Below are 26,797 nucleotides of genomic sequence, written 5' to 3'. Positions count from 1 at the left end.
AAAAATGTAATCCAAGGATATTACAATTTCAATATTTTTGATGAGGTTTTTGAGATGGTTTAGTAATTTATATTCAAAACACAAATCAACAGATAAAAAAAATATCAAATAACATTAAATAACACCGATAAAAGGTTTGTGTGCTAAAAGAATAAATTTAGAAATTCCCTGCATTTTTACTTGTTTTCAAATATAGTTATCTCCCCTTTAACGGGCACTTTGCCGATATTGCCGCTAGGGTGTCACTGAAGCGTTACTAATATCCAGTATACACAAATATCGTATATTTTATGTTGTTATCTTATTTAAATGTATTGGCGGGTAGGTAATATAAACTTACTGTCAAAATGACTGGGAAATCAGCAGGACGGAAAGAAAATAAACAGATTATTCAACAGGTATCGCCTGTTACTTCGAAATGTTTAGCTATGGTTGTGTCTCTTGTTGTTGAGGATAAAGCCGTAAATGGCAAAGAAATATTCGACGATTTTCAACTTCGGAATAGCACTTGTTATTGGAATTCTGCGTTATCTGACAGTATTAAAAACCTTCAATATTTGGGATTTTTAGAACCAAATACGATTTTACTTGGTGGAACTGATGTGTGTTTAGAAAATCTGAGAATGGCATGGGGTAGGAGAGTACTAAATGATCCTCATGATTGCAGGATTGAGAAAATTGGTAAGTTTTAAAATGATTTGTATGCATACATTTGTATTTCCAATATACAAATTAAAACTTAAATTTACACCTAGAAAGATGATTTGTTAATCTAATTAAAAATATCAATTATATATATTTTCACTTAAATTTGGTAAAAATTAATTATAGTTGAAAAAGGATCATAAATTTCTTTTAATTTTTGCAAATTGTCCTTTTTTAATCAATAAGCATGTGTAAGTGCATAAAATTAATCTATATGCGTCACTCATTTATCAGAAACATAGTTTGTATATATCTATGGTATGACTCAAATCTCATGAAGCATGAATTATAGTTAACCCGTACCATTGTTAACTCGTACCAACGTTAACTCGTACCACTAAAAAAAAACTCGTACCACTGCAAACTCGTACCAACTTATTTATATATGAAATGGTTCCTAAAATCATCCTCAGCTTAGTCTTTCGTTCGCTATGTTGTCACGGTCTTGTGTGCTATTACTTGCCTGCTTGGCTTTTTATTTATTAGCCATGGCGTTTAATTATTTCATTTTATGAGTTTGACTGTCTATCTGGTAAATTTTTGTTAATTATGGTTCTAATGGTATTGTGAATAGCCAGTAGACGTAATGGTAGTGTTGGCAGCATAATATTTTAAGTTTATTTCTATTTATGAGTTATGAGTTTGACTGTCCATCTGTATTGTGAATAATGGTATTGTGAATGGCCAGTTATAGGCTCACAAAGGAATATACATGTAATATTAATTAGCAGGGTAATTAAGAAAATAACGTATTTTTGTCTAAGTTTTCATTAAAATCCAGTATAAAATTCCAGTAATTCAACTTTTCATTAAGTTTACAAAGAAAAAAACACCATAAAACATTCGTATTTTTGAAAATATTTTTAATGGTACGACTTCCCAGTGGTACGACTTTTCGTTGGTACGAGTTAACTTTTTTGGTACGAGTTAACAGGTACGAGTTTCCGTTGGTACAAGTTAACTTGCTTCCATGAAGCATTACATAAAGTTAAACCTAAGACATTGTGATGCAAGTTTTCAATATATGCATTATATTAATATTTAATATAAATGCTGTTGAATTTTTGTAACAATATGAAAAAAATCATCAGGCTTATAATTCAGTACGCCAACGCCAGACGCAGGTTCCTCTACACAAGAAATCATCAGTGACTTTTGAATCAAACCAGTTTCAAACCAAAATCAAACATTGTAAATAAATTAAAGAGCACATTAAACATGCATTTCTTAATATTGTGAATTTTAAATGGACAAATTGTTAGATTTGACATAAACTTTTAAATTTTGATGTTAACACAATTTGTTTCTTCTTTGAAATGAAGCTTTTACAGGTTATTTGTAATAGACGAGTCAAAAGCAACACATGTATCTATGTCTTTTCCTGGCATTAAAAAAAATATATTAAGAAGAACTTCTGGTTAAAAAAATAGCAAAAAGTGAAAACATTTGTATATTATTCATAAAAATACAAAAACATGCAAATATTCTTGTAAAAATTAGAGTAGGAAATATAGAGTTTACTAACTTAATAGGTTCCAATAAAAAAATAATTGTCAATGTATATTTGTTTTGGTTTCAATTAAAAACAAGTTTTAATTTTTATTAAGAACCATATGTCTAAAATCACTTTGATGTTTATATTTGTAAAAGCCATAAAAATTATAAACAAATCAAACAAAAGAGGTTCATTAGAACATAAATTAGATTATGGTATTAACACCTTGTAAAAATAATAGCCAGAAGGTCAGGATGTTTCATTTCCCCATTATTGTCCGAATTAGATTATTTGTTTACACTGTAAGATAACAAGTATCTGTTTAATCATCAAAGATTGGATGTAACTACCCAGAGGCCAGGTATAGATATCTCCTATTAGACTGGTACATCAAGTTCTGTTATTTATATATACCAGTTATTTTAATTTATGACAGGGCAGGTATGTTATCAATATCTTTGGTCCATTATAATTATATTTGTATAATTTAAAGACACACCTGCGTCTGGTCTTTGTATAAATCTAAATAATACTTTTAAAAAAAATAATAAAAAAAATAATAATTCAAATGTTTACCTGCAGGAAGCTATAAACACAACTGAAGGTAATATTCATGAAAGAATTTATTTGAAACTTTATTTTTTTATGGTGTCTGTGTATAGAACATAATTTATTCTGTTTTCTTAAATTCGAAGTTGATTTTCATGGTTAATGGAAAACTTTATTTTATTTTTGTTTATACACCTTTGCATATTTTCAGTTTAAAAATAAGTTCATATGGAGTTGGAGTACAATTTCGACCCAAACCCAATACCTTTGATGTTAAATTATCATGATTATTGATAGTCATATGTCTTTGGCATGCAGTGTATGAACAAAAGGAGAATGCAAAATATAAAGTAAATCACACAGCATGAAATAGACATCTACCATATATCCCATAATGTACTTAAAGTATTATCCAGTTAATGGATTAGACAGTTTACACCTGTCAGTTTTGTCACCTGTCACTTCAAAGTATTATCACCTACTGTCTCTGTTTAATTGCTAAATAAACCCTCATCACTTAGTTAGGTAGAAAATGTGAGCAATTTCACATGTATGTCATCTACAGGTTCAAAGTTATTGACAAATCAAAATCACTTTTAATTATGTTGTGACAGTCATTTAGCTAATTGATATTTACATGTTTAGTTAATTTTCCATGTTTGTTTAATTTCATGTTAATTTATGCAATTAATACATTTGGTTAATGTTCCTCAGATGGCCACCCAATATAAAAATATTAATGTTCTATCTGCTTCAGAAAAAGATGCATTTGAAATGCATGAAAGCAACGTATGATGACAAAGAATTTACATTTATGCATAATATTTCACTGCTTTCTTATACAATCGATAATTTATTTATGATAGCACATGTATATGAATGCTTTTGAATATAAATGACATAAATTGTTGAATTGATGGATTGCTACAAGCAATATCATTTGCCTTTCTGCAGATAGAAATAAAGATAGGTAGTTACATTTGATTCAAGCATTTTGCTTTCTAGGATAGCTGGCTTAGTATTTGAAAGATTTCCAAGTTTACCACATTTTGAAGGATAGTTGTTGATAAAATATGTAATGAAGTGAAATAACAGGATTTATTAGATGTTGGTTCCAATTAGAAATATCACTTTGTACTTAAACACTGATAATAGAATTCCACACTTTTAATGAACAGTTTGATATCTAAAACAGATGTTACTGCAGAAAAAAATAAGAAGTTTGTAAGAGAAGAAACTAATGTAACAATGCAAACCATTTGTTTTGTTAATAATTTTGATAGCAATTTCTTCTCGATTTGCCATTGAATGTATTTTTCAGCATTTTTTCATCGCTGATAAAATTTCAACAGCATCATAGCATGGAGGAAACTAACCATAAATCATAGTGTTTCAAAATCGCAAACCAATTTTGATGATGAGAATTGAAAACTATTTTGAATGGGATCAGCCAAAAAATCTGTTCAACTAGGGTACCTAAATTTTTAAATGGAAAACTCTACCAATCAAAATATTGCCAAGTCATTGTTTGCCAACACCAAAATAAAATATTACATTGTAATGGGTCCTTAAATCAAGTGTACCCAGATGTATTTATGATCTAATGCATTGTATAAGAATTCCAATAATAATCTGTCTCTTAACATTTAGATTGCCAATATCTGATGTTTTAACATGTATTTTATTGAAATAAGCTTGGATTATGACTTTTTATTGAGTAAGACATGGTCAGAATGACGATCAATACATGTTAAATCACATGCAGATTTACTGTCAAAGTTATTGGTATAGTTCTAATATCTTGTACTTATCCTTGTCAAATATTATGGATAGGACCTACAATATATGTGTTTGTAAAGTCATCAAGATAGCGTTCGTACATTAATCCTAACTCATTTACATTGACATTACGGTTATCTTTGGGTTATACCTCCATTACAAAAGACTGCTATCCTTCCCTGATCTTTGAAGCTTTCATGTAAATGCATATATTACATGTAGGTGCTTGTTTGCTTTAGGTGTGGGCACTCAAAATCCATTTTCTTTTTTGTAATGATGCCAAAATATTTTGTGATTTCTTTGCCTATATATCAAAGGAAAAAAAGTTTTTCTGTAAATTATTAGGTGATGAAAATGTATTTTTTTTGTACTCCTGAATTTATAATTGCTGCAATAAATAATCAGAAATGTTTTTAGGCAAAGATGCATATTTTTCACCAATCCTCATTTGTTTTATCACTACTGTAGATAAGTTGCTACTTTTCCATCACACATTAAATTTGCTTTTTTTGAAATGGTTTATGAAGCACTAATTAAAAGACTTGGCATGAGAACATGAATCTCTTCATACAAAAGTTGAAAACACTTCAATCTTTTTGGTGTCACTTGTAAACCCTAAATCTCTTCTTATCAAATGATAATGAATAATTTTAATTGTGTATAAGAGATATACAATTTCATTTAATACCAATTAAGATGTCAGAAAGTGCCAAGTTACAGTCAAAACTCCTGCTAAAAGTTCCTTTATATTATCATCTAACATCTTTGGTCCTTTATTTAACATGTTTAATGTAATTAGATATATATGTGATGATTTTTAGGGGGACATAAATTAGAGATCGTACTCTATAACAACAGTGACAAGACAGCTATTACTATTATATGTACAGAGTTGACTGTTATTGGTCTAGTTCATTGGTTTAATCGTTAAGGTGAAGGTTATCTCAGAAGCAATTTCACATATTACAACAGTTTCTACATGTCTTTTAATGCTAAAAATTTTATTAAAGATTTATACACAAAGTATAAAGATGTCATCTATTGACAATCAAAGCTCAATGAATTCTTCATTTTCAAATACTGTGATGGAAATGAAACTCCTGTTTAAGTTAAATACTTTTATTTTATCCACAAATTCAGAAATACAAATAGCTGGAGGAGAGGCCAAACATGATTGTTCCTATAAAAATGGAGAAATGATATTAAGATTTTTTTCATTCAAAATAACAATTGTGTCAATATATAGTTTAAATACACAATGAAAGCCAACTTATATCTTTTGGCCAAGTGGCCTTTTGTGGATATTGGTTTATTGGTAAACTTACCATGTCTCCTTATTTTTATATTAAAAATGTAAGGAGGATTACAATACCACAACCTTCACTATTTAGGTGAAATTTAAATCAGGTTTTGACATTGTGCATTAATAATATATAAGACAAATTAAATTTTAATACAATTTTACTGATGAAATGAAATTTAATTTGTTTTATGCACTGTCAAACTCTGAAAGTCCAATATGTTATAATTGCCTGCAGTTACAGTAAGAGTGCTAGCCATACCATCAGTACTTAAAGATAAGTACTAAAAGTGCCATACAATTAGTATACTAGTAGTGACATGCATTTGTGCAATCAGTATTAACAGTGCCTGGCATACAACCAGTACTAATAGTGTCATATATACAATCAGTATTAACAGTGCCTGGCATACAACCAGTACTAATAGTGTCATATATACAATCAGTACTAACTGTGCACATTCGATTAGTACTCTCAGTGCCATACATTTAGTAGATTCAAGATTCAAGATTCAAGATAGTACTAACAGTGTCATACAATCAGTGCCAACATATTACCATACTAATTTCTTTTATTGTCATTACAGGAGATATTGGTAATATAACCATGCAGGAGGTACCACAGAATCATTTTATTCCCCTCCCAGAAATCCTCTGTCTCATTATCCTTGACCTCAACAACAAACAGATCCTAGCAACAGTTGATATCATACAGGCACAGCTAAAAAAATGTTACCAAGGGACACAGTTACCAAGCAACCAACTTGTATATGAAACCTTGCACAACCTGATTCAAGAAAGAAAACTTTTTCACACTGGTATGTACAGGGAACCTTTGTTTATTTTTAGGTATAAATACATGTATACCAGCTATTGATCTTATCAAATGAAATGACTGGATGGTATAGTTACTCAACTGCTATAGTGCTGGTTTATTCCCTTACTTGTGATCAACTACCGGTATTACACTGAAACCACCTGTTCTTGAGATTTCATTGGTCTATATTCAAGCAATTAAACACTGTAAACAAAATTTGCTGAGGAAGCGGAAATGCCTGGTCAGTTTTGAGACCCAATGGCCTTCTGACAAAATATGGCAATCTTAGTCAATTTTTTAAGAAACGGAAAGCTTACTTGTATGAAAATGTAACTGAAATAAAATTGACTCCAGTATATTGATATTAAAATTCTATATCTTACCTATCTTATCATAGGTAACTATTTAAACATTTTTTTACCGTTATATATATATGAAACATGATAGAAGGTTGTTAGAGAAAATTAACTTATATGAATTGAATTCATCAATCAAAGGATAAAAAAAAATTGCTGTCCTGAACAGAGTAGAACGAAAAGATCTAACACTCATTTCAATAATGAAAATTTTGAAATTTAAGTCTTTTATGAACGTGTTCATTTAGTCCTTATTGTGTGATAACTAAGATTGTAACACCAAAATTTTGGAGATAAGAAACTTAAAGAAACTCAAATTTCTGATTTAAATTGAGTAGATCTGATTTGTAATAAATAATTTAATTGCTATATAGAATTCCTTAATTATTTTACTTCTAAATTTCTAACTCAAGGATAAAGTAGAAAATTATTAAGAAAATTTGACAAGAAAATCCCTTGGTGAATATAGAATACACCTGAGTTACACCTGAGATGTTTGCAGGTGAGAAAGTGTCCTTTGTTGATAGGATGTCGATTTAGTGGATTTTCAAATTCAGGATCAGAGACCATATGTTTCAATTAAAAGAAAGGGTCAGAGTTCGAGTTTAAAGTTCCCACTGTAATAAAGTCTAGTGAAAATTCCTTACATGGCAGTGACAAATAGATTACTATTATTTAAATAATCAGTTACAACAATATTTTCTCACATAATTGATGCAAGTTTATGAATTCAATAAAGGTCTCATTCTCAAAATTCAAATTTACTTAATGGATTGCTTTCCAGAGTAAATAAAATTTTGAAAGCAATTACATATTGAATACAAAAAATACATAGATCAATGGCAAACTAATGATGGTTTAAACTACTAGGTAATTGAGTCTTAAATCGACTGGATGTTTTAGTTACTCAAGAATTTTTAAATTTACAAATTGCAAACACAGAAAATGTGAATGTCTATGTTATTGTTAGTTTATAGTTTGTTGTTTTATTTTCAACATCTCTGTAAACTTTGATGTTTCTCTGCCTTACATAGGACAAACAAATGCTTAAGAGAGACCTTTGAGAGAAAAGGTGTTTGACTTTTTTATCAGCATGATGTTGATCTATTACAATGTTTATAAGCATTTATATGTTTACCATGATTAGGCTATTTTTTAAGTACTGAAAATCAGAATGCAGAAAAGTTACTCTCAGTTTGAACATATTTTGATTTCCTAAAGTAGTATGTCATTGTGATACTTTTACTATATGGTCATGAATTGACGATGGTTGCTTCTTGATATATATGCATCTTGTCATTTTTGTGTGTAAAAACTGATCACAATTTAAAAAAAAAAAAAATCATTTGGTTAAATTTATAAAACCTGTTGTCACTATCAAAGATTTTCATTTTAAAATAGTAAAGCTTAAAATATTTGTATCGGCCAGATAGAATGAAGTATGGATCCAACAAAAATTATGAAAAATACAGAGGATCAAACATGTTTTTCTGAATTGAGGAAAGAAATAAAGAAACAGAATAAGAATTTTATTAATCTAATCAAGAACCCATAAAAGGCATAATTTTACAACAATATTATGCACAATATGATTGGAAAAAAGCAAAACAGAAACCTAATACCAACTATAACTTTATGGACAGGATCAGAGCCTAACACAACATGTGTCTTATATACCTATTACATCAAATCTTATAATAATAATAAAATATTATTTCATATATATTTTGTTTACATCTGGATCTAAAATAAATACTACATGCATTAGTCACTTGAAAATTTGAGTCAAAAGTAGATAAAAGAATAAACAAACAACAACTGTTTATAAAGACGTTTGAAAAAAATAGACCAAGATACATCTGAGAATGTGATTCAGTGGGTTGCATTTCATTCTGTTGTGTTCTGTTTTGTACATGCATTTTCCTATGTTCTTGTCCTTTTGACCTTTGTTAAAGCGTACTAAAATATGGCCTTGTTTTTTATTGACAATAAAAGACATAATGATGTTTATTAAGTTTATGTTTTTACAATTGGATACCCATCCATGGTCTATAAACTTTAGAAAAAGGCACTTCCTGATGTATTAGAGATTTTGATTACCAACTCTCCAATTTGTTTTCTGTGTTTGTAATAAAAATATGAATTGAAAGCTTGTGAATATGGATTTTATTATGAGTTAATGATCCCTGCGGTTTTTATAGCTCATTTATTTCTCAAAAATAGATTGTTTTGATACATATCTTTTTTTATTAACTTGTTATATTTGTTTATACAGAATCAATATTAAAGTGATTTGCATAAAACATTACTTTTTTTTTTGCCAATATTGTGGTAGGATTTTAATTGTGTGGCTTTTTTTGGTTCATATGAATGTCAATGAAACTTTTACCTCAGAATAGAAACTATATATTAACTTCCATGGTGGTCTTGGCTTAGCAAGCTAGCTTTGAGCATAGGAGGTCATGGTCTCAATTTTTGACTGAGTTAAAAGAAGACTAAAAAATTGTCATTTGCTGCTTCCATGCTTTAACTTCCATGGTGGTCTTGATGTATCAAGCTTGCTTTGAGTAGAAGAGGTCATGGTTTCAATTTTGACTGAGTTTAAGAAACGAATAGAAAATTGTCATTTGGTGCTTTCATACAGAGGGTTATCAGGGTAACTGAGGATAAACTCTGTATTGCATGTTGACTATTCTTTGTAGAAACAAACCACATTGCATTTTTCTGTATGACATATCATGCAATCATCTTAAATATGTGTCTATGTAATTCTTGCCATAGTACAGAAAGCATCAGTTAATCAATCAAAAGTTTAAGCTTAACACTGCTTTTTCTGACACTAAAATTAAATGTGACAGAAACGAAATGAAATATCAAGACGTGAAAGCCAAATGTAATTTGGTTATTGGTTATAATAATGCATCTTTTCAAATTCTTTCATTCATATCTCCTATTGCTATTGTAAAAGAAATTTAAAATATCAGTGAATAGTTATTCTGTCATTAGCAACAGTTGCTTAGTAAAATTTTGGGCTATAATGTCAAATTACTTTTCACCAATTGTTAACTTTTGCACTATTAGTCTCATGTAAAATTAAGCTTGAAAGAAGATTAGGTCTCTAAAAAAAATCAGTTTCTTTAATTTATTCTGATCATACATGATCTTTAAGCATGGAAAGGTTTTGAAGAATCCAATTTCATAATAATTTATTAGCACCTGAACTTTTAAGCAAATTTCCTCAATATAACCTGTAAAATAAAAATCAGAAAGCTGAGTGAAAGAAACACATTTTTTTTTAATTTATAGATTTCCTTTATTTGCTAATTGTATTTCATCCATTGCAAGACTCACTTTTGGAAATGGTCTAACCCTTTGTCAATTAAGCAAATTGTAAAAAAAAATCATTCAGACAGATCTTTGTTGGGTTTCTGATTCGATTATCTCAGAACTGCCTCATTTCTTTATTAGTTTTGCAGATTGTATGTTAGACAAGGAAAGTTTACGAGATTATAATTTGAAATCTTGTTCTTATTGTATGCATTATCTGTGTGCATTATAATTTTACATATATATGTGACCTTAACTGTCTTATGTATTTTCAGGTAGTGGATACTTTGTGGTAACGCCTGATACCCTCCGACTCCCAGTTGACCTACCTTCACCAAGTTTGCCACCTCAACACAATCCAATGTATCTACCATTTTCAAGAAATCTAACAATGTGCGATAGAAAAATGTCACCTTTCGCAGTTCCCATGACAACAGTTGCTATGACACAGACTTTACCACCGGTTAGGTCTATTTCTTGCCAAGTAAGCATAGCCAATCAAAAAAGAGCCAGCACACCAGATTTAAAGATAGAAGAGACAGAAAAGTCAAGATTACATCGTAGCCACAGTGCTCGAAGACACAAGGATAAGAATCATAACGACGCAGAATCGTTGAAAAAGAATGTATCAGTTAGAGCCCAAGATGACTGTCTCACAAATAAAGATGTCAATGTTATGAAGAGTAATCTTAACAAAGTCAAGGAAAAAGGTATGTACAAAATGATATGGTAGGAGTGTAGTGAAAGCGTCATTCATATGTTATTTGAAAAATAGAAAAGGACAAGGTATATTTTGTGGCTTGTGCGGCCCAAGTCAACTCATAGATGAAAAAAAAAGATATTGCACCATGAAATAAGATTGTTCATTACACTTCTTCAAAAAGGATTCAAACAAATGTAATTTTGAGCTTAGGGTGCACCATTTGACTGTGTTATCAAAGTGCATTTCATGGCTGCCTAAAGGATGATTTGCATATGCCTTTAAAACAAATAAAGCAGTGTTTTTATTTTAAGTACACTGATCAAACATTCAATTTTGCAATGTTAAGTAATTTACATTATGTTTGTTAGGATCCATTAGACATCAAATTGTTCATTTTTCCTTTGTACCTTTCAAGGAGGTATTAAGTGACAACTCCATTCATATATCATTTCCTGACGATTTTTTCAATATGACTGGCAAAAGTTTTGAAGTCAGCGAGGAGTCACTTATGTCTCAGTGATTTATATATTAAATCAAGGCTCTTTATATACCTCATTATGTCATAGGGTTTATGCATATTTAATCTTTTATTTGAAGATTAGCATTTACATAAGAAAGTAAAAGGGTTTGGTGGTTTAATCTATTGTGGTTTAAATACTCTCAATGCATGTTTAAAATATTCAATTATTCAATGATGAGAATTGACTCGTTTCTCACTTGAAAGAATTTACATTGAAAGAGATACTATTCCCCCTTATCCTGGATTGAAAAAGTTTTCCCAGCAAGACAACTTGTTAACACCATTTTAAAAGAAAAAGGACTTGAACAACTTATTCATCACCATGCTAATCTTTTTAATAAAAGAATTAATTAGAATTTGAAGTTGTTGTAGCAGTAAACTTGGTGTTTATGACAAACTAGGCTTCACTAAGCAAATATAAAAGATGATTTACAGATGTAGAAACTTTTGTCAAGGATAATGCTGGGATTGAATTATAAGCTTTAACTGGTCAATATACTGGGGTTAAAAGAATCTGTTGAAAAATCTTAATACAGAAACTTTTTGAAATTATTAAGTGCATTAAAAATTGTATATGGGCTCCTACAGATAGAGATTGACCTTCAACATGTTATGCAAGTGAATATCAACATATATCTGGTATCCTATTTCAGCTGGAAATAAAATCTATATCATAGGTCTGTAACTGTTGAAAATTGAGTTGTTATATTATAACCCTATAAAACAATCAAAATTTATCTTTTATTTCTTATAATAAAAATGTTTAATGTTCCTAAAACCAATCAAAGTTGTATACATGTGCATGAAAATGTGCACTTGCATAAAGTCAATCCAAGACAGCTCATATGTTATTTGTAATTTTCGTTATAGACAATCGTTTTTGAAAAAAAATGTAAGCCACCTAAGGTAGATTATTTTTTTTTTTATTATTATTATTTCCATTATTCATATACAAAATGTAGTTATATTCTGACATTTGTTTTAAATTAGCCTTATAAATCCAATTGATTATGCATTGCATGTCCTAACACATACCATCTTAGCTGTAGGGAATTTTATGAGTCTAATGTATAAAAGCTATAACTAATGAATTGGTATTCTGTTTGATAAAAATAAAAATTCTACTTCCAACCCATAAAATTTCTAATAAAATTTGTGATTTCTTTGTTAATGGAAAACCTTTAAAGTTTATTAGTTCGAGTCAGTCATTTAAGTAAAGTGTGAAGATATTAAGGGTGTCATGGTTTGATGAATGAGGGTTTAATCTCTAGATATCCACACATTTTTGAAAGTTTATTTTATTCCTTTGGGAAAGGGGAGGGGTAAAAACTTGGGTCTCTCACTAAAAAAACAGGGACTCTTTTGTTTGAAAAACAGCTTCCTATATGGTCTCTGTTTCACAGGCTTCAAGTTATGTTCCAGTCTATTAAAAAAGGGAATCTTTTATCTATTCCTTTGATTTGTTTGAGCTTTTGATTCTGCCATTTGATTTTAGATTTTCCATTTCAAATTTTCCTAGGAGCTCTGTATTTTTCTGATTATACTTTTTACAAGACCTTTATACATGTTTAATTATTCTTGTGTTTTAAATAATTTTCGTAACATGTATGAATTGATCCAATATTGAAAATAAGATAAAATCAAAATCAGCAATCAATCAGCAAAAATTAAGTTCAGGTAAAAATGTAAATTAAATGAAATATAATATATTTTCAAATACTCATGGAAAAACATAATGAATTTGTATTTTATTTTAAAACACTTGTTTGTGACATATTTTGATGGATTATCATGCTTGATATTTTATTCATGCATGCATTCTTACTGTTTCTTAAAAACACCTGTCACATCTGCTTACAATGTACATCACATTATATAAAACACCATTGTATTGGTTGAAAGTAAAAGTCTTAGCCAATGACATCAAGTTATTTGTATCACAAGTCTGTTACAGTCTTTTTGCACAAAATTTGAAAAAAAGATAATATTTTAAAACTACATGGTTAAGATTGCAATTGACCTCTCGTAAAATAATTTAAAAAAAAATATGAACAAGAGAGAAATAACATGTGGGAGTATAGTTATTGGTATTAGGAAAAAGACTGATAGTGATGGAGGTAGGGATTTCAATTCATTTTTATTTATTAAAAATTTAGGGAAGCAAGCTTTATCAAAATGTTCAGTTGGAAAACAATATGCAGCTTTAAATTCTAATATTAAAAAATCCTCTTTCCCCAATTTTCTTTTTATTACAAAATAGAACTGTGAAAAGTTGGTGAAAGCATGATGTAAACTGAATATATAATGGAAATTCAACTGTCAGTACAAATTCACATTGTACAGTTAAAGAACACTCATAAAACAACTTATTTTTAATTAAATGGTAAAGGATTAGAGATGGGAAAAAATGATTGATCTTTTTCAAATTCCAAATTGAATTTTTTGGTCATGAACATAATCATTTACATTAAAATGAAGCAAATACTATGTTTCAGCTCAAACATTCAATTTAGCTAATTAAACTACATGTTATACAGGTTATCAGCAGTCTTTATTTCTGTAGACTGAGTTTACTAATTCTGATGAGCAGTTAGAAAAGCAGACTTGATACATTTTATCTAAGATTCTTTCAAATCAAATTAGTTTTTCTTATGAGATTTGTATTATTTCAAGGAAAATTATGCAATGGTGGAAAAAATTCTTCAAATAACTTGCAATGCCTTTTCAAAGAAATTCATTACAAAAAAAGTAATGAGATAACTTTGAACATGAATTGTTATGTTTCTGTTATGTTCTCCTACATGTTATCTACTTGTTTCAAAGGGAATTTAAGTTAGTATACATCTAGAAACATGGATACATGAGTGCTGTAATTTTAAATTATCCAATTAAAGGTTTTAGCTGGATGTCATAGAATATATATTCAAAACTGTTACATGTATATTATAGGAAGGAAAATTATAAATTATGAAATTTGATTTAGATTGAATATTTATATTCACAGAAGACTCTAGTTTGTAAAAACTACCCACTAATTTTGTAAATGTTATATGTGCATTTTTGTTAAACGTTTTATTTCTTTTTTCAGGTGAAAAGAAGTCATTATTGTCCAAATTGTTTGGGAAGAAAAAAAAGACAGATGAGGTTAAACACAAGTGTAAGGAACAAGAAACAAAAGATAAAAAGTGTAAAGAACCAGAAACAAAAGATACTAAAAAGTATGCCACATTTTCTGGTCAGTTCCCTCCCCCTGAATGGATGTGGTACCAAGATCAATGTAAAAAACATGAAAGGACAAATAAATGGGTGACGCAGCAAACTGGAATGGTTCAGATGTCTCATGGGCAGATCTCTCATAAAATACATCGACCGACATTTGAGATAAAGAAAGACCTTCATCAGTGTAACAGTATATCTCCTGTTACTCTTCCTACAGCAGTGTCTAGTAGTAAGCAGCATAAATCGCATAAACAAAATCATAAAGTATCTCCTTCTGAGAAAGCACATACTTACCATGAAATTGAATCATTTACCCGTAAAATGTGCAATAAAGCCAAAAAAATGCAGCAGTCACATTGTGTTCAAGAAATGCCACAAGAATCAAGGTTCCTTCCTATAAAAGAGTCTCAAGAAAAGAATCCTGATATCAGGGTCCGAAGATCAAAATCTCACAATCGTAAGTCAAACAGACATTCAGTTGATGTTGGATTACTTCGAAGACAACATGCTCATCGAGAGCTTCAACAAGACATTCAAAACGAGCAATCAAGAGTAATGGGCGAGCAATCAAGGGTAATGGGTTTGTCTCCCATGTACAGCTCAACACCACGTGATGTTGACAAGCGATTTATCCAACCAAGTGGAGAATATGTAGATATGTGTTCTAGTCCCGTTCTACGTGAAGTTAATCGAACGGACCACAGATCTCATAGGCGGAGATCTAAACATTACAAGAGAATTGAGAATGATATTAACTACGAGCATCATGGGGTATTACCCCGTAAACACAGCAATATCGCTATGTCTCGAGATAGTGGTGTGAACTGTGTTGGTTTATCAAATCCTTCAGAAAATAACAATGTATTTTGCTATAATCAGTTGATGGACTATGAAAATGTTAAATCAAACAACTTACACAAAAGTTGGGAGATGCAAGGTAATACTCAACACAACGGTGAATTAAAGAAAAATGAAATCGTCTGTATCGCTGAAATCAATGCATGTGTTCCTGAGCATAGTGATTATGTTGAAATTAACAGTATAGAAATGGCAAGAAGTGTGCCGTCAGAAGTAAATGAAGACACAAAAGAAAATCAGCCTTTTTCGAATAGAAGTGACGATATAGGATTAATGGACAGTAGTGAACAGAGTTATGACACAGTTATTTATAATAAAAGAGTGCAAGATGTATCTAAGGAAACAGAAAATTTGACTCTGGGTGATAGTGGATTTTACTCTCCTAGAGTGACAGAAATCGAACTCGGTAAAAATAAAAAAGTGAAAGTGCCGTTATACAAAAACTTAAGTTATGACCACCATGAACTGAATAATCTTAAAGATTTCCAGAAAGAAAAAATAGTGCTAAATAATGAATTCTACAAGGAGCCATCTCCTTCATCTGATTATCAAATTGTTGGTGTTGTGTAAATTAAAGTTGTCATTGTGATAAGGGAGATAATTGTCATTATTTATACATGTACATGCACTAAAATATAGGCATAACAAAGTAAAAGAAAAATTTATTTGAAATTTAACTATGTTTTTTTTGCCCCAACACCAATGTAGCTTGGCTATATCAATTAATCCCAAAGGATCTGGTTGATTTTTAGACTACATTTGTACAATTTAGAAAAGAAGATGTGGTATGTGTATCAATGAGATTACTCTCCATCAAAGTCACAATTTGTAAAAGTGAATGATTAAAGCTCAAAGTACGGTCTTCAACATGGAGCCTTGGCTCACACCGAACAGCAAGCTATAAAGCCTAAAGGGTCCCAAAAATTACTAGTGTAAAACCATTCTAATAACAGAAAAACCAATGTAAAGATATTTCACAAACACATGTATCTTTATATTGCATAATTCTGATCTGCAAGGTTGTACATTGTTTATGTATGACTTGAAATTCTTGAATTGGTTTTTGATTGAAATGTAGTGAATTTTGGTGTGAGGACCATTCCACTCTTATATTTTGTAAATATGCTGATTCAGACTGCATGAGTGCATGAGGTCAGGTTTGATCTAGCACTAATTAAAGACTTTGGAATGGATATTAACTCATTAAGCTGGCACCATTTAGGAATAAGAGCAAAGATTTATATGTGGTTGTAAGGTTTTCAGAATGAGAAGTCATATAGTTAGAGGGTTATTATATTGCTTGTTACAATTCAACATGTTTCTTTCCTGTGTATGAGCAGCTGGATGGTTTTTTTAATATAAAAAGATAAAGTATTATTCTTCTGAGACATTTATCCAATGGTCTTACTTAATAAAGTAATAACTAATAAACAGAAAGCAAATATGACAGACAGCAACCAAAGAAAATATCTGATTTCAAGCTCATATTGAATATGGCAAGGGTAAACATGTTTGAGAGCTCTTAACCTTCCCATTAACAAGGGACAGAAGTGTAACAGCACATCACAAAAACAAACTGCAAAAAAACAATTGGAAATGGTCTGATAATCAATAAGCAAAAATCACCAAAATAATTTTTTTTACCAAAAACACAAATCACAGACCCTAGAGTTCAAGCAGTTCCTGAAAGCTAGTCAAAAGCAATTACACCTATGTTTTTGTCTATCATTTTGAAGAGTATGATAGATGGTCTATATCAGCCAAAATGAACAACATTGTCAAAATTGTTGTAACACCTTACAGGAGTTACTGCCTTTTAGGAGGATACAGAGTAAACACAAAAGAAACTCATCTCAACATCATTAACATGAGGCTTTAAAGAGCCTGTGTTGTTCACATAGGTCTATGAGCATCTTAAACAATGAACACTCCAACATTGTGGACAAGGGAGAACTGACAAAAAAAATTGTTGATCTTGTATGGATGATAATTTTTTCTGTTGACAAACATTATTTCTCTCTATTTCCTATAGTTTCTGCCCAAAACACACATAAAACAATGGTAATGGTAAGCAAAATATAGATTAAGGCAATCACTCCTATAAAAAGTGAACCAACATTTTTATAAGACTGCTTCTTATAATGGTATCATGGCATTGTCGGAAGACACATTTAGTTTCCAGACAATTACTTTTGATTTAGTGAATGGATCTTTATAAATTTTTACCTGAAGGTTTAATACCACTAAAGGAATGATGGGATTGATTTTGGGGGTTATGGTCCTAATAGTTTATGAATTAGGGGCCCAGGGTTTCCGCTGGCGGTCGCCATTTTCGCAATTTGCGAAAAAATAATAATTGTGGCGATAAAAAATCGTCATTTGCGAAAGAATTTGGCGAAAGAAATATATAAACCGATTTATTTTCCTCCATCTTGTTTATTTACTTTTTTTCGAGTTTCTCGGACTTTACCCGATCAGGCAATACTCGGAATTCACCTTGACCTCATTAAGATTTAGACAGAAAATCAATAATCAGCTGATTGCATTTTATAGCTATCGACAACAAAGGACTAATTAATAAAGGTGTTGATTGAATTGTTTCACAAAATGATATGGTCAAATGGCTTCCGCTATAAATGTCACAATGACATACAGAATTTATTTACATCTATGCGACGCACGTGTTTGAAGCAAACTTTTGACATCTCTCCCTTGAAAGATAGTTTTGAAAAGAAAGCTGTTGTTGTGACGAAAATTGTTCAAAAGCAAGAAAAATCTCCGATTTAAAACTTTAATTCTTTTATCCTTTGACTTTAATAAAGTCGTTTGAATGACACATGGACGTGTTTCAAGCATAGTTGTACGTCTCAACTTTTTCATTTACGATGGTCAAGAAAAGAAAACTGTCTTTATGAAAAAATCTATCCAATAGGCTGGGAACAACCCCTCGAATGAGAGTAACCCTTCAATGTAATGACTACACATGAAATGAGGGATCAATTTCATGTGATAAAAGCTTTTGTTTTGTTGTAAAAATTACTTTTTAGTACAAAAGGGCACAACAGGAAAAATATATTTATGTTACTTGGCGAAAAAAATAATAAAGTGGCGAAAAATATATTGTTTTGGCGAAAGAGGTGGCGAAAAAAATAATTAACCCAGGGGAAACCCTGTAGGGGCCAAAAATAAGCATTTATGTAGTTTTCAAACAATAACTTGTGTATGAATCTCTCTGAATTATACCACAAGTTTCCATACCATAAAGGGATGGTTAGTAATGACTTTGGGGGGTTATGGCTCAAAATGATTGGAATTAGGGGCTAAAAAAGTGGAATTAAGGGCAAAAAAGGGGACATTCATGTTCAACATTCGATTTTCAACTGTGGTTTCAAAATTCAACATTCATGTTCAACATTCAACATTCGATTTTCAACTTTCAACATTCGTTTTCAACATTCTACATTAGTTTTCAACATTCGATTTTCAACAAAATTCAACATTCATTTTCAACATTCAACATTCGTTTATTCGATTCTCAACTTTCAACATTCGTTTATTCGATTCTCAACTTTCAACATTCGTTTTCAACATTCAACATTCAACATTCGATTTTCAATTTTCAACAATGATTTCAAAATTCAACATTCGTTTTCAACATTCAACATTCGTTTCCAACATTCTACATTAGTTTTCAACATTCGATTTTCAACAATGTTTTTCAAAATTCAACATTCGCTTTCAACAGTCAATTTTCAACATTTAACATTCGTTTTCAACATTCAAAATTAGTTTTCAACATTCGATTATCAATTTTCAACAATTGTTTTCAAATTCAACATTTGTTATAAACTTTTAACATTCGTTTAAACATTCGATTTTCAACTTTCAAAATTGGTTTTTCAACATTCAACATTCGTTTTCAACATTCAATTTTCCATTGAACATCCGTTTTTCAAATTCAACAATCGATTTTCAACATTCAACATTCGTTTACAACATTCAAAATTAGTTTTTAGTCACCAGAAGGTTCAATAACACTGAGGAAGGTTGGGATTGATTTTGGAGGTTATGATCCCAATAGTTTATGAATTAGGGGCCAAAAAGGGGGCCCAAAATAAGCATTTTTTTAGTTTTCAATTACCATTTATGTATGGTTAGTAATGACTTTGGGGGTTACGGCTCAAAATGTTTTGGAATTAGTTGGAATTGGTAAAATGGGGGAAATCTAGGTTTTTCTGGTCAATAGACAATTATGACAGTTTAAAACTGTAAGGAATAATTCAAAAACAGTTTACATGCAATGTTTGGTATGTTCGGATTTACCTCTCTTACACTACTTGTAAATAATGTATAAAGAAATGTCAGGGTTTGGACTTATTGCGAAAAAAGGGTGGTGGTAGTAGTTTTCAATTTTTTTTCCAAAATTTCCAAAATTCCTAATCTTTGAAAAGTTAGAAGAAGAAATCTTTAATTGCACAATATTGCATAGTAGATTTGTAAGATCTTGACATTTGTTATGTGTCAGAAACTCATATGTCAAGAATTTGATCACAATCCAAATTCAGAGCTGTATCAAGCTTGCATGTCGTGTCCATACTTGCCCCAACTGTTCAGTGTTCGAACTCTGCGGTCGTATAGAGCTGCGCCCGGCGGAGTACCTGGTTTAATCTTTTTTACTAATTTGTAGCTCTTGTCCGTTATGCATTTTTAAATCCTGATGATATTTAGCTCACCTCGTTGAAAAACAAATTTACAGTTTTAAAAATAGACCACAAAGTGTTGATATACCATAATTTGAGAACGTTTGTTTGAATGAGTAAACCAGACTTCAACACGCAGTCACAAATAGTAAGAGGAAATTCCAAAGATTATGATGTTAATATGTCCAAGGTTCAGTTCACAGAATAGATCCAAATCGCTTCAAAAACGTGATTTCTGAATATAATTTTGGATTGAACTAAATTTATTATAGAAGAAAAATCCATTAGGTTAGGTGATGGATACTATAAAGATGCAAATCGGTGCCTAAATCAGGTTTGGATAACTAGAACATTCTAATATAATATTTACAGAGACAAAGAATAGACAATTTGTGCAGAAATAGAGGATGGAAACCATATTATATATATTATAACAAATTATACAAGAATATTTCTATTCATTGTGGGGTCAATACTTCAAAGTTTAAGTATGGTTATAGTAATCGTCTACCTTGGCGAACAATTAAATGCAAACATTAAAGTAAAAACCCATCATGGAAACAAGTACAGTTATAGTATTTCCCTGCAAAAATGTTTTGTTTAGATAAACTCTTTTGATTAGGAAAATTAAGTAAATGTTCGTGGAGTTTGTAAAAGAAAAAGTTTGCTTTCTAAGGTGCTTCCATTTTAACAAGACAACACATTGTTCTAAGTGGTGCCCATTCTCATGAAGCTTTTATCTACTCTTATAATGTTAAACTTGTGATTGATTAATGATGTCTTCTATAAAGTTGCGTTACTATCAGTACATATCAGATTGACATATGGTTCGAGGTCCTGTCCCCTATGCCAAGGACTTTGAATAAATTAAGTTTTCTGCATAAGTCAATTTGACAGGATTGATTGTTTGATTGGTGCTTTTTCGAATCGTGGCTTACTTTTTTCGACTACTTAGATCACTGGGCCACCGAGGCCCTGCCCAGTTTAACAGGAACTACTTCTGCCAGATAAAGGACATTTTCTATAAATTCACCTTACTATCAGTGCATAGCCGTTTACTCGAGACCCTATCCCCTTGGTCCTGGTCAAGTGCATTTAAATTAATTAGCAATGTTGCTGTCCAACCATTGTTTTTTCTGACATATCTCTGTTAACAGTTTTATTTGAATAAGTCTTGCTGCATACATAATTTTCTGTTCTAAACTTTTAAAACCGTAGAATGACGTAAAAGATACATGAAGTATTCTCTGAAATACACGAAATCGGTTTAATGATAGTGCAACCAATATAAAGGATACCAACATTTGTGATTTTTATATTCAATCCTAAACAAAAAATATAATCTTAATAAATCAAAGGAGTAGTTATCTAACTTGAAAGGGGTCTTTAGATATAGTTGATCATCATAAAAGTAATCTTCTCACAATCTAATACTTGAAAATCAAGCTCCAATACTTTTTTTCATATACAGTACAGAAGCATCGGAAAATGCATTTAAGTAACAGAAGCCCCCGGAAATGATTCAAGTAACCCTTGTTCCGAATTAACGGATTGCTTCAAGTATATAAGTGATTTTAATGATATACTTTGTATCAAAGTTTATCGCCGTTAGAGACAGTGTCATAAAACTTTCAATGTTCAACCGAAAGATAAAGATCTGACCTCGTTTTTATCCCAAGCTTAAATCTGAACAAATCAATCGTTTCCTTGGAAGCTTTGTTTTATATCTAATTTATTGTGACAACTTTATTCATCACTCAGATTAATAAGATTATATATCTCATAACAAGTGCCATGTCCGATTCTTATACTTTACAAAAGTAGAAGAAAACATACAAAGGAAACTCTTCATTGGTTGTCGTATCTCGCATTTTATATTTTTCGCAATTTGGAGAATTGGGAAAAGAATAGAAATAGCTTGAAGTGTAACTTATTTCGAAAATACCGTTTTTTGTTTTGTACCCCCCCCCCCCCCCCCCCAAACCACCCAACCCCAAAACCACTTCTCGCTCCCGCGATATCCTTTTTTTTCCTAGATTCCACTTTTGTTATGCCTCATATCAAACACCAAAAGCGTTTCATCACCCTCTTTAATTATAGTTTTTTTTTAATTGTTTCTGTATATATAATTTATTTTGACCTTATTTCAGCTCGGGATGATTTAGAGCTCTTCATATCGTTTAGACATCTTTCTTCTGAAAAAGGCCTTGATTCTTTTGTGGTCGTTTAGTTCGTTTGGTCTCACTGACGTTTGCATATAAATAAGAAGGTGTGGGATAATATTGCCGTTATTTATAGTGTATTTCTGTAAAAATAAATAAATTCAAATATCAAAAATCGCACCTGCACCTGCTCTCTCTTACAAAAAGAATTTTACAGTGCAGTGAACTATCTTTGGGATAAATTATATCAAGATTAATAGAACAGTTTATTATCTTTAACTTAGAATATTTTTACTTCAGTTTTACGGCTTCAGACATGCTATTTGTTTTACCTATTTCTACTGGACAAAATCACTCCTTTACCTAAAAATTTAACACCCAGATTTTTTGACACAAGTAATTTCACCCACTACTTGCTAGTTCATGAATAAAATGTAAAGAAATAAATTTTGAAGGTGTATGGAAAAAAATGCGAGGTTACACTGTCCACACTAGGGACTATCAAAGGCCAAGATCTGTGTCCTTTGACCATTGGTAATAGACGATGAAAAAAAGTAAAATAACAAAAATACTGAACTCCTTGATCAAATGGCAAAATCAAAAGCTCAAACACATCTAAAGAATGGAAAACCGCTGTAATTTTTCACGTTTTACATTTGAGTTATCTCCCGTTTCCCATAGAAAAACACATAAGTAAAGACGAGCTCTGCCGTTTATCCAGAAGACTGTTATTAGAAGCAAATGTTGATAGTTTTACAAAGAACAAGATACGAAAAGGCCTGTTTTTGGTCCCCTATTTTTTAATTTTTCAAATTCTGTTTTGGAAAGCTTCTTAGGGAGCTACCATTTGATTTTTATGGGGGGGCTAGGATGAAAAATTTTGTCCTGCCTTTTTTTTTAGCTGTTATCTCTGTCCTGCCTTTTTATTTTTCACTTTGTTCGGGCCTGCCTTTTTTTTTTTAGTTTATCCTGACTTTTTTTACCTAAATTGTTGTCCTGACTTTTTTTTTTGCACGTGTCTCATCCTGCCTTTTTTTTTTACTCAAAACTCCTGTCCTGCCTATTTTTTTCAAATTTCATCCTAGCCCCCCCATAAAAATCAAATGGTAGCTCCCTTATTATGTTAAAACATTCTCTTATGTTTGAAGTTTGTTTGGATGAACTTCAAAACCACTAATTTTCGCAAGTGGATGAGGTGAGGTGGTTAACTTTCTGTTATTATTCAATATTTGTAATTATAATTCATTTTGCAGGTGATTTTACAAATTTATTTTTTTTAGTGCCTGCGCCAACGAAAATTATGGCGGTTTAGACAGCAAAAACAATTCTCATGACATTGGAATAAAAAAATCCTATGTCACATAGGATTTTTTTTTATTCCTGACATAGGATTTTTTTATTCCAATGTCATGAGAATTGTTTTTTCTGTCTAAACCGCCATAATTTTCCCGGATCACGTATGAGTACGCTATTAAATTTTAAGAAACAATGGCCAAAATCGTTATTTTCCCTTCTTTTGACGTTTTTGAGTCCCTTTTACCCTACTAACCTCACCCATTTTCTGAAATTAATGGTTTTGAAGTTCCAAACAAACTTCAAACCTAAAGGAATATTTTAACGTGATAAGTAACTTTCCAAAACAAAATTTAGAAAATGAGAAAATAGGGTCGCCAAAAACGGGCCTTATCGTACCTTGTTCTTTATTACATTATACATGTTTGTTAAGATAATGCGTACGCGTACAAGTGTGAAATAAACTCACTAATTGAGACCCTATTATATGTATTATTTAACGGGAAGGAGACAATTTTGGACCAAATTGGCCCTTCGATATTTAAACGATAATACTACGAGAGAGCGGAATATATCTTAAACTTTCTCAATTATTGTCAAAAATATTGTTTATAAAAGATAGAGTAACCAAATGTCTCTTGGCAAAGATTTTTGTAAGACACGTAAAATTACGACTTTTGTATATACCCTATTTTGATAATAGAACCAGAGACATATATATCTCTGACAAAACCAATAATTATAGTTCTTTACGTATTAAAAACAGAAGACATTTATATCTAAATATACATCAATTCCTCCATACCTTGTTTGGTTTTGAATTTACTTTAAACTTTTGGTTCTTTTCGCTTTTAACAGCTCCCTAACATTTGTAAAAGGTTTGAACTTAAAATATTTTGGCCTCGAGCATCACTGAAAATTCATTCAATGTCGAAATGTGCATCTGGTGTAATAAAACGTTCTGTTTATGCTATAACTATCGCCAAGTAGATATTTCTGTCAGTGGATTGTTAGTCCCTATCACTTGTCCAGTAGCCAATACGTAGGTTTGGTATGAAAACAAGGACACTTTAGTAAGGTTTGATTGAAGTTGAGTTATATAAACCAAACTAGAGGCTCTAAAGAGTATGTGTCGCTTTCCTTGGTCTTTGTACAAGGAACAAAGGACATGCATACTCCAACATTGTAGACAACGATAGAATTCATGACAAAAATCTTTTTTTCAAAACACAAAAGAGGATGAAGGATACAAAGAGTCATCGTCTACTTAACTACATGTATATATCGGAATTGGACTTGTAAGTAGATCTTGACTTGCTGGTAATTTTTGTGTTATAAATTGTTTCCTGATAAATTACAATTTTCTACCATATATGGCAAATGCAAAACAAAAGTTATAAAGTATAATTGTCTTTTTAGGACAATAACTCCGATAAGGAGTCGTCTGACCATTTCCTCCATAGGGTCTTCATGAAAGATTTTGTTTTGCTGGTCATTTTTGCCTAGTTAAGTTTCTATCTGTCTATTATTATTTTAAGATATAAGGCAAAAACGCAAAAAAAATAGGTCAAACTCATCATCGAAGGGCAATCACTCTAACAAGGAATCGATTGACAATTTCGATCATGTTGACCTATTTGTAGAATTTGTCTTGCTAATCATCTGAAAGATTATACGTATCTATTATAGTTTTCAATACAGTGGTCAAAAATTAAAAAAAGGGGTATAAGTGTCCAATAAATCCTTTAAGAAGTAATCTGATAGTTTTGACATGCATGGACAATTGTTAGATCTCAACATCCTGGACATTTTTGCTCTTGTCAGATTTTCTCTCTTTATAATGGATTTCAAAATAATAGAAAAAAAACTTGCATTTTACCCCTAATGTTCTTTTTTTAGCCATATTGGTCGTCTTGTAGTTGGCAGGCGATGTCATCAGATATATGTTTAAACTTGATACCCCATGGTTGACTTATTTGTAGATCTAACTATGCTGAACATTATTGCTGTTTACAGTTTATCTCTATCTATAATGATATTCATGATAATAAACAATAACTACAATATTTCCTTAAAATTACTAAGTCAGGGGCAGCAACCCAACATTGGGTTATCTGATTCGTCTGAAAAGTTCAGGAGAGATAGATATAAACCTGATAAACATTTTTTACCACTTTTCGCATTTGCTGTAAATGCTTTAGTTGAAGAGATATAAGCCAAAAACTGCATGTTACCCCTATGTTCTATGTTAAGCCATGTCTTTCGTGTTCGTTGGTAGGCGGGGTCATCAGTTACAAGTTTTTAACAAAATACCCTAATGATGATTGTGGCCAAGCTTGGTTGAATTGGTCTATGTAGTTTCAGAAAAGAAATTTGTAAAAGATTTACCAAATTTGACGAAAAATTGTTAAAAATTGAATATAAAGAGCAATAACTCCTGAAGTTGTCAATAACAATTTTGCTCATGTTGACCTAATAGTACTTTGCTGATCAGTATTGCTGTTCACACTTTATCTCTATCTATAATAGTATTCAAGGCAATAAACAAAAACTGCAAAATTTCTTTAAACTTACAAAATCAGGGGCAGCAATCCAAAAACTGGTCAAAATAAATGAAAATTTCAGATAGATCTAAACCTGAAAAAACATTTCTAACGTCCCCCCCCCCCCCCCCCCCCCCCCCCAAACTGAATTTTACCCCTATGTGTTTTGGGTTTTGGCTTCGAGCGTCACTGAAGAGACACTTATTGTTAAAATGAAATATTCACATAGTGGGATATATATTCTACTCAGACTTTAAATATGCCTTAATAATGGACTTCTGAAATGGAATATGACATAGGCGGATTCAGAGGGTCTATCTTAAATAAATTCCGTAATGGTTCGCCTAGATTTATACAAATAATGTCAGTACTTTTATATTGAAATTAATATTTATCCGAAGTAAGTCAACAATAACAATTTCTAATTTGATTTAGCCACCCGGAAGACTGATATAGGCATGCCCAATAATA

General features: G+C 30.9%; 1 protein-coding gene across 1 annotated transcript; it reads left to right on the top strand.

The window, feature by feature from the left end:
- The first annotated feature begins 221 nt into the window (after window positions 1-221).
- Window positions 222-16,300, top strand: LOC139488143 (storkhead-box protein 2-like). The gene is made up of 4 exons (XM_071273554.1): window positions 222-681; window positions 6,416-6,646; window positions 10,604-11,038; window positions 14,640-16,300. Exons 1-4 carry the CDS (start codon window positions 348-350, stop codon window positions 16,196-16,198), a joined length of 2,559 nt encoding a protein of 852 aa, XP_071129655.1. The 5' UTR covers window positions 222-347; the 3' UTR covers window positions 16,199-16,300.
- The last annotated feature ends 10,497 nt before the right edge of the window (window positions 16,301-26,797 follow it).

Source organism: Mytilus edulis, chromosome 9, assembly GCF_963676685.1.
Source record: "Mytilus edulis chromosome 9, xbMytEdul2.2, whole genome shotgun sequence".
Classification (NCBI taxonomy): domain Eukaryota; kingdom Metazoa; phylum Mollusca; class Bivalvia; order Mytilida; family Mytilidae; genus Mytilus; species Mytilus edulis.
This window is presented reverse-complemented; position numbering and strand designations above follow the sequence as displayed.

What these genes read in the sequence shown, in the direction of transcription:
- LOC139488143 (XM_071273554.1), top strand. Translation starts at nt 348, where the DNA reads ATGACTGGGAAATCAGCAGGACGGAAAGAAAATAAACAGATTATTCAA. An exon ending in TTGCAGGATTGAGAAAATTG is followed by an intron (nt 682 to 6,415) that starts GTAAGTTTTAAA and finishes TTGTCATTACAG; the next exon opens with GAGATATTGGTAATATAACC. An exon ending in AAGAAAACTTTTTCACACTG is followed by an intron (nt 6,647 to 10,603) that starts GTATGTACAGGG and finishes ATGTATTTTCAG; the next exon opens with GTAGTGGATACTTTGTGGTA.